At 38.9% G+C, this 9126-nt stretch overlaps 1 protein-coding gene across 1 annotated transcript; it reads right to left on the bottom strand.

Annotated features, from left to right (window-relative positions):
• Window positions 1–249: 249 nt before the first annotated feature.
• On the bottom strand, window positions 250–3349 carry LOC146635797 (uncharacterized). The gene is made up of 4 exons (XM_085350215.1): window positions 3272–3349; window positions 1524–1579; window positions 1058–1416; window positions 250–309 (listed from the first exon to the last, which is right to left on the bottom strand). The coding sequence occupies exons 1-4, from the start codon at window positions 3280–3282 to the stop codon at window positions 250–252; spliced, it is 486 nt and encodes a 161-aa protein (XP_085206341.1). The 5' UTR covers window positions 3283–3349.
• Between the last annotated feature and the right edge of the window lie 5777 nt (window positions 3350–9126).

Here is a 9126-nt window from a genome sequence, read left to right as displayed (position 1 = left end):
TGCAAACTCCACACAGAAAGGCAATTATATATATATATATATATATATATATTTATAATACTTCCTTATGTTTTTGGTTTTTTTGTCAGAAAACATTCAGATTGAAAGTAGCAACATAAAACATAGGAGATGAAGTAGTTCATTTTAAAAGAGGACTTTCTATCTTATGTTTTCTAAAAGACTACACAAGACCCTGAACGGCAATAATGATCAAAAATATCATGCCACTAACTATTAAAAATGCACTCTCTAAAACTCCCAGAACAATTTTAATTTGATCCCAGTAGTTCTTATTTCGACTTTCAGCACCTGCAAGAAGAAAAAACAGATGAACTTAGAATCCTCTTGATCAAAACCTTCCCATATCACAGCCTCGCACTTCCGGCCTTCTTGGTCTTCGAAGGACCCGGCCAACGTAGACCAAGAAGGCCGGGTCCTCCGAAGGATGCAGCCTATGAATTGGCAATTAGCTGTTATGTCCCTCTGAGTCACTGATTCTGTCACTATTAAGCTAGTCTATTAGTTAGTTTATTAGCCGGAGCCAACCAACCACATAATGTAATGCTCTGTACTGACAGAAGATGGTGCTACTACTACTGAATTACTTATTTCTTAAATTCAGCTTAACAGACAGTGTTACATCTATCTCATTTTTTGAGAGCATGGCTGAATGATGTAAATTATCCTTTATATTTGTAGTGTTTCATGTCCTCTTTAACAGAGAGAATAACACAAGGGGATACGATGGAGGAAAACACTCAGGTGGCTTCTTAAACTCCATAAATACAAATACCAAGAATAACTAAAATATAACTATAACTAGAGTTTAAAAATAAAGTTAAATAAAGAAACTACATACAAATAAAATTAAGAAGCAAATAGAAAACCCTTAATTTGGAGCTATTTTTCAGCCATGACTAGACTCATAAACAACTGTAGAGTAAATTTTACAGGACATAAACAAATTAAAAAATCAGACAAATAAAAGAAATCTCCACATACTGCTCAGTGTGACACTGATAATTATCCTTTAAAAAAGGTGAAATAAATAACTTACCAGAAACACTGACTCTGCATCTGGCAGAACTGAACCTGTAATCAGTGTTGACCTCACACAGGTACAGACCCGAGTCATCAGTCCTGAGTCTGGACAGCTGAAGTCTGACTCGTCCTCTCTGAGGGCGTCTTTGTCACTCTGGACTCGTCCTGAAAATGTTTTATCCCGAGACTTTGACAACTCAACACCATGAATGACACGATACAGGACAAAGTGTTCATGGCGAGCAATAAGGCAACAAATGATGTTGAGAGTTTTGGTGGATCTGTCAGGTTTGGTGGTGAACGTCCACTCCAGTGTGATGTTGTGGTTCTCCTCTGCCTGATAGCAGGTCTGTGTCACATTGACTACAAATGATCCTGTTGAGGAGACAGAGAGGGAAAGAGAGGAGCAGACACACTGAGAACTGGAACAAATCTGTTGTTGAGCTTTATTTGGAGTTCATAAAGTGAAGCTGTAAACTAACCAGAGACACATGAGGTGAGGATGATGAGCAGCAGGATCCTGCAGATCATCTTCTCCCTGTGAGAGGAGACAGAGGTGAAGAGTCATCAACACATGAGATCAAAGGTCAGTCAGTACAGCTAGAAGAAGGAAAATCTACAGTCTGACTTCATTCAGTCATTACAACATCAGATCCTGTTCGTGATCCTGATTTTTACAGTGAAAGCTCTTCTTCTGATGCTGGTTGCCTTCTGTTTTCTGTCAGGATGATCCCACACTGCTTCAACAAGTTTGAGATCCTCTGGAGAGGTCAAGCCATGACTGACTGTGTGAAATGTATGCATTTCTACCGAGCTGTACTTTTAAGGCTAAAGAAGCTGCCAGTCTGATTTTTTTCCAGATTTTATTTCATAGTGTACAAAATCTGAACGTATCTGAATCGGCATTCATAATTGCATCAATTTTGACTGGCTGAAATACATCCCCAAACTAGGACTCGACATTTACAAACGATTTATAGATGACTGTAGAGACTCGCTGTTGTACCACTCTCCTTACCTCTTCTTTATATACGGATCATGAATTGAACTAAATGTTTTAAATTTGGTATAATAACTCTATAAGACCTATTGCTACTGCATCCCATTTCTTGTGAAGCAGGGGAAGTGAGTTCATTCAAAGAGTGGCTGGGCTCTCCCTCAAAGATATGGGGAGGTCAGTAATTCAAGAGGGACTCAGAGTAGAGTTGCTAATCCTACACATTGAAAGGAGACAGTTGAGGTAGTTCGGGCATCTAATTAGGATGCCTCCTGGACGCTTCTAAGGTTTCTAGGTGAAGTGTTTCGGCATTTCCTACCACTAAGAGGCTCCGGGGCAGACCCATGGCTTATTGCTGACATTAGGCTTAGGAACAGCTCGGTGTCCCCATGGATGAGCACAAAGATTGTTGGGCTGACGGAGGTCTGGGTTTCCCCGCATAGAGTTTTGAGCCCACAACATGAACACAGATAGCAGTAAAGGGTGGATGCATGGATGACTGTGTAAGTTAGTGTACCCCGAGACTGTTCTACCTGTTACAGTTTCTTAAGAAATTATTCTTGCTAAATGTCTCAGTTAGATCTGGTAATGTCTCCAATATTCTGACAAATTTCAGTCTGGGAAGTTCCCATCAATATTATGAAAGCAGCAAAAACATCTAAGTTTCTTTTTTTCTTCCTTTTATTTTTTTAATGACTGTGATACTTAATTTGGGCCCTGTGGCAAATAATAACTGGATAAATAGATAAATAGTCCAGTTTATTATACTGGAATTAGATGAGTTAGTGAGCTTTTACTGTGAATGAGAAAGAACCCAGGTATTGTCTCATTTAGGGCTTATTGCTCTCTGCTGCAAATATTAAACACTCAGTGCTGTCTGCGTTAAGCTGCAGAAAATAGTTTGCCATCCAGCCATTAATTGCCTTAAGACAATCCATTAGAATGGATAGTTTATCCAGTTCACAAGGTTTAAAGTGCTACATACAGATAATAGGAAAATAATTTAAAACTACTACTAATAAGGTGTAATGACAAGATCTATAATAAGAATAACAAAGGTCTTAAAACAGATCCTTGCAGAACACCACATGAAAATTCAGTTACATCTGACCAAAGGTTTTCCACTGAGAGAAAGTAAGGTTCCCTGCCAAGAAATCCCTACTATAAATCTGCTGTTCTTTTTTTGCACTTAAAAATATAAATACTAACATAAACAACTGGAGAGATACATACTCCTGCTGCATCCTCTTCTTTGAGTTGGTATCTGTTTCCAAAAACAACCTCCAGCTCTGTTATGCATCTTCAGTCCGCCCAAACTGCCCAAAGACACCAAGTTGATATGCAGTGTTACGTTTTATGCTGTATACACAAACAAGTAGCTGGCTGCTCACAGATAGGCATTTTGGCATCAGTCTCTGTGGTTTCATTTTTAACATAGAGTGAACACTATGTTATCATCTCTGCACATTCAGCAGTTTACCAACAGGTAAGGATGTGGATTTTTTTTTAATGAGGTTAGGATAAGTTAATGCATTACACTAGAAATGCATGAACTCTTCTGGTTCACCTTTGTAAAGGGATTGATTTACAGGTGAGTTTACTGCAATGATATTTTCATAATCTATAACTCAGACTACATCTCGATTTCAAATGTCAGCATTTATTTTTCCATCTTCAACTTACAGAAAAAAATGTCAAGTATTGTTCACAATCCTTTCAGATACTTTAAATAATTCAGGTGAAATGAGGTTTAAACTGTTTGTGTTTCATGTCTGTACAGTTAGTAACAGTTCTGTAATAGTTTAAGTGCACAATAAGAAATGCAATATTGTTCATTTGGGTTCCTTTAGGTCTTCAGAGCTTCTAGAAACACTTCTACAAAGAAGCTGCAGTTTACATTCTACCATAGTCAGAGTCTCCATCTGTTTATCTTTAGAAATTACATTTGGATCAACACAGATGATTTGAGTGTGTATAGATCCTGAAGCACTTTAAATAATCTGTAGCCAAAGTATATCCGTGTTTAATTGAGTTGCTATTACAAAAGAAAAGAAAAATATATCACTGAAGATTAAATGTGTGAAGGAAATCTGCACTTTTTTGTGTGTTAGCACCAATTTCTGACAGCAAGAAGGCTGTGAATTAGAGATATCAAATTATTCTTATCTCCCTAAATACAGAAATGTGTTCAGTATACACAGCTATCACGCCCTCTGGTCATGACTTATTAACTGGGAGGACGAGAAACTCCTTCTAGTTTCAACTACCTTTACTTGATACAGAACGAACTGTATTCATGTTTAAACTGTCATTATTACCCATATTCATGTTATCTATGCAGTAAACTGAAGCATCGCTTCCTTTTCCTGAGAGTTCATAACACATTATAAAAACTTTACACCTACAATTTACTTGTAATCAGCAAGAAAACATGGTGCAGATAAGGTACACATAACAGAGAACTCTCCAGACTCTCAGCTTTAATTGTGACAGTTCTTTCTTCATTTCCTCAACAAGGAGGTTTGTTGTCAAACGGATTTCAAACATCAAAAAGGCAGAGGAGGAGGAGACCATTAACATCAGTTTGGACAGTCGGATCCAAACAGATATCTCTCTCATCAATGGGATTTGTTTTTACCAGTTGGATAAAATTTTATATAAAATGATAAAAGGTGTTGAGGACTCCCTACACACAGTCTGCAGGATGGGTTCAGTGTGACAGAGACACTCTGGGGGGAAGAAGAGTCAGACTTCGTCTGCCCGGAGTCACAGCTGAAGTCTCTGGAAAATATCCACTCCTTAAACCATTAACAACCAAGTGGTCAAGCACATAAGACATTTCCCATTGCTTTTTTCTTGGTGGAGTAGTTAAAGGGTTAAGCTAACTGTCTGCACTCATAAATAAAGATTTACCAGAGAGAGAAGACCATAATAAAATCATCTGTCTATGCCATTATCTGCAGATGAGTCAGAAGGGAAAAAACTACTAGGTGAAACTGTGCACCCTAAAGCCTGAGATTATACTTCACAGCTCTCACAAGTATTTGTTGACTTTAGTGCAGGACAATGTCACAGTTTTGTTTTATATTATCTGTGATGGTGTATAGGAATTTCTTTTACTTATGTATTAATCACATTATTTTATTGTATGATACCTTGGTGCCACTGGATTCTAACATGTCTCGCACTCATGCAGTTAGACAGATGGTGGGGGTCTAGTAAGGATGTTGGGGGGAAGCAGACAGCTCCACAGGAAGAGTCTTTTGTGTCTTTGAGGACTCTGTGAGGTAGCAAGGGAGTGTGAACCTTAAGGTGTGAAACAGCTGTGTACTGTATTTTGTTCCTGGAGAAGGTTTTTAACTGAGAGCCATGCTAGGCTCAGGGAGACTCTGCTGACCGTCTGCCCCGCGGTCATGTAGGCTCTCCACAAGCTTGGTTTGTCTGTTCTTTGTTTTTGATTAAAGAATGTTAGCTACCGCTCACCGCTCGTCTGCAGGCTTTATTTAAAGGGAAACTTCCACAACAATGGCTAACTAAGACAGCACATCCTGCACAGCTCACTAGCAACCGAGAGATAGGAAATCATTCACCCCCACACCTACAACCATTTATGGATTAACAGTGGCTCTAACATTGAAAGAACACTCATGCAAGCATAGGAATAGAGAGGTTAGATAGATTAGATTAGATAAAACTTTATTAATCCCTTGGGTGGGTTCCTCTGGGAAATTCGGTTCCCAAATAGCACGGCACCAACAGAAGTTACAGAATGTGAGCAGAAATATACTATATATACACATATATAAATCCAGGACATATATAAATACAGAGAATACAAAAGGGATAAATAGGAATAAGAATACAAAGGAATTGCACATTTCAAATATTGAACTCTATTGCACTGTTGGATATTAACAAAAAGTATTGCACAAAAGGTAATTGCACAGTGAAGTGAAGAGGCACTACAGCTTAGTTGTTCCCCCCTCCTTTGTCCTCCTTTGTCCTCCTGTTTCCCCTCTCTCTCCCCTCCAGAGAGGAGTTAAACAGTCTGATGGCGTGTGGGACAAAGGAGTTTTTAAGTCTGTTGGTTCTTGTCTTTGGGAGAAGCAACCTGTCACTGAACAGACTCCTCTGGAATAGCATGCAAAGGCTGCATGGAAATGCAACACTGCTAACTATTGAAGCACAACAAGTCAAAAATATTCAACAAAGAATTAAATACCACGAATTAAAGATAGGCAGTTTATCAAATTTATTAGATTTTTCTTTTGTTTAACCAATTTTAAACTTTCTTTCTTCTTGGAATGATTCATCTGATATCAAATAAAAGTTCTGAAATATCTTAAAACAGGCGCAAAACACGAACATCAAGGCATCAAGCTGTTTGCCTGAATTTGAGCAAAGTAAGACCACTTCTTGCATGTGTAGCCCTGACAATGCTGTTTGTTAACATAAAGTATCCAGTGCTTCTGACTCTCTTTAGTCTCTGTACAGCTCTTCAGACTGTGGCATTGTAAAGAAACCACGGCAGACCCAATGACGTTTTCGTGCTTTTCAGCATCTTTACTGACTTGCTTTCATCAGCGGTTGTCATTTCCACACGGCTGGAGCACAAACACCAACAGCAACAATAACCAGGACCCAGTGCAGACTTTTTATGTCGGTGAGGCATGATTGCAGATGCCGTGCAGTTGCATCCACCTCCCCTGCAGCAGCAGCGCAGACCACGCCCCACCACAGGCATAAAAGTATGTTTGACGTTATTTTGATAAGTGGTGTAAACTGACATTGTGAACTGCTAAACAGCACGTTTTAAAATAAGAAAAAGATTAAAGATTAAAAAGCAGAGAAGCTGACCAGTTTCTGTAACTCCCTCTGTTTTACTGCTTTTATCATTTTCATTTGACTATTACAGCCACGTCATGATAGTGGTATGGCAATTCAGTGCTGTTTTGCATTTTAATTTTTGCTGAAGGAGAATTCAGGACAGGTGATTTACACAGCAGGTGCCAGGACAGCTGACCTGGTTGAGTCAGCAGTCTGTGCACTGCAGGCTAACACCCATCTGTGTAGCGGCCTGGGTTGAAGTCTTTCAAAGTGTTTAATGTCTGTGGAAAACAACATTATACTGACACTGATAACTCTGTGTCCAACTGTGAAAGATTTACTGCATTACATGAAAGTGTGACATTACGGTTTTGCTGAAGTTTTATAGGAATTTGTTTTAGATTATGTATCAGTGCTTTATCTCCACTTATTGTATACTGTCTCTTTCAATCCTGCAGTGCAACACTAGTATGGAATCAGCATCAATTCAGCTAAACCCTAGAAATTTGTTTAAGTAAAATACCCCATGCTGTGCAGTTATGCTGCAAAAGATGTAGGCTGCTGGGGATTCCCGTGATGCATTGAGTATTTCTTCTTCAGTCACCTTTCTCACTCAGTATGTGTTAACAGACCTCTCTGCACTGAATCATATCTGTTATTAATCTCTGTCTCTCTTCCACAGCATGTCTTTATCCTGTCTTCCTTCTCTCACCCCAACCAGTCGCAGCAGATGGCCCCGCCCCTCCCTGAGCCTGGTTCTGCTGGAGATTTCTTCCTGTTAAAAGGGAGTTTTTCCTTCCTACTGTCGCCAAAGTGCTTGCTCATAGGGGGTCATATGATTGTTGGGTTTTTCTCTGTATGTATTATTGTACGATCTACTGTACAATATAAAGCGCCTTGAGGCGACTGTTCTTGTGATTTGGCGGCATTTAAATAAAACAACTTGAATTGAATTGAATTATTCCAGTTATGATTGGATGCGACAGTGTGACTCAATGTCCAGTTGTATCCCTGAGAGTGTACCGGAGGAGGTTGTGTTTCTGAAACAGAAGGTCCACAAATGAAAAATGTCTGTTTTGTGAAAGTGAAGTATGATCTAAAAAGTGTCAAGTATCCGAATGATGACTAATAACCATAGCTGGCAACTCAGTCCAGTTTTTTTTTTTTTTTTCATTGCATTGACTAAATTACAAAAAATTGCTTATATCTATTTTAACACTGCAGGATTGTTTCTTGTTTCCCTCAGTAACACTACATTTAGTAGGAAATTAGAAGAGTTTATTTTTAATTCTGTCATGCTGACAGAATGACATTAAATGACAGTAGAACATCCTTCAACATAATGAATGAAACAGCAAACAGATCAATAGAAAATACTGTTTTTCCACATGAAATCACGCATTACTTAAAGCAAATTATGCTGTACTTAAAATTACAGTATAATCATATCAGATTTGTTCCAGTTCTCAGTGTGTCTGCTCCTCTCTTTCCCTCTCTGTCTCCTCAACAGGATCATTTGTAGTCAATGTGACACAGACCTGCTATCAGGCAGAGGAGAACCACAACATCACACTGGAGTGGACGTTCACCACCAGACCTGATGGATCCACAAACTCTGTTTCCATCAGGTGTCAACACAAGACTAATTTTAAAACCTTTGGCTTCTATCATGTGTCCAATGGTGTTGAAGTGTCAGCATCTTCAACTGTCCAGACTCAGGACGATGACTCGGGTCTGTACCTGTGTGAGGTACTGATCATGGTGCTGGTTATGAGAGCTGTCGCCTCAGCATCACAGGTAAATTACTAAGGAGTATTTGTATTATTTTCTTTTTTTCTTCTTTAAATATAATTTCACCACTGAGGATAATAAGGGCATTACTGCTTTTCATAACAGATGCATAATATATATTTTAATGGCAACACATGTCTCTGTGTTTTTTACAACAGCAGCTGATCAACGTCAGAGACTGACACTGTCAAGCATGAGCTTGTACGTTGGTCTGGGGCTGGGAGTAGCTGCTGTAGTTTCTGTGATTATTGGAAAGGAGAAAAAGCCACAAAACCCAGCAGGGAGTGCCTTAGAGACACAACCCATCAGGACTAAGGAGACTTTTTCTGAAGGACCCGCTTCCTATGAGGACACATCATTTCAGATGTACTTATAGACATGAACCTCTCTCCCAATAACATCTGTTTGAAATGTCAGACAGCAGTTTATGATCTAAAACAGAAAACTGTAGTTTTTCTGTTTCATTATGT

This window comes from Diplotaxodon limnothrissa, linkage group LG3 (assembly GCF_057381915.1).
Source record: "Diplotaxodon limnothrissa isolate DT_005_m linkage group LG3, D_limnothrissa_male_GT1.1, whole genome shotgun sequence".
Classification (NCBI taxonomy): domain Eukaryota; kingdom Metazoa; phylum Chordata; class Actinopteri; order Cichliformes; family Cichlidae; genus Diplotaxodon; species Diplotaxodon limnothrissa.
This window is presented reverse-complemented; position numbering and strand designations above follow the sequence as displayed.

Coding starts and splice junctions, on each gene's coding strand:
- LOC146635797 (XM_085350215.1), bottom strand. Junction 1,417..1,523: donor CCTCACCTCATGTGTCTCTG/GTTAGTTTACAG, acceptor TCTCCTCAACAG/GATCATTTGTAGTCAATGTG. Junction 310..1,057: donor ATGCAGAGTCAGTGTTTCTG/GTAAGTTATTTA, acceptor TTCTTCTTGCAG/GTGCTGAAAGTCGAAATAAG.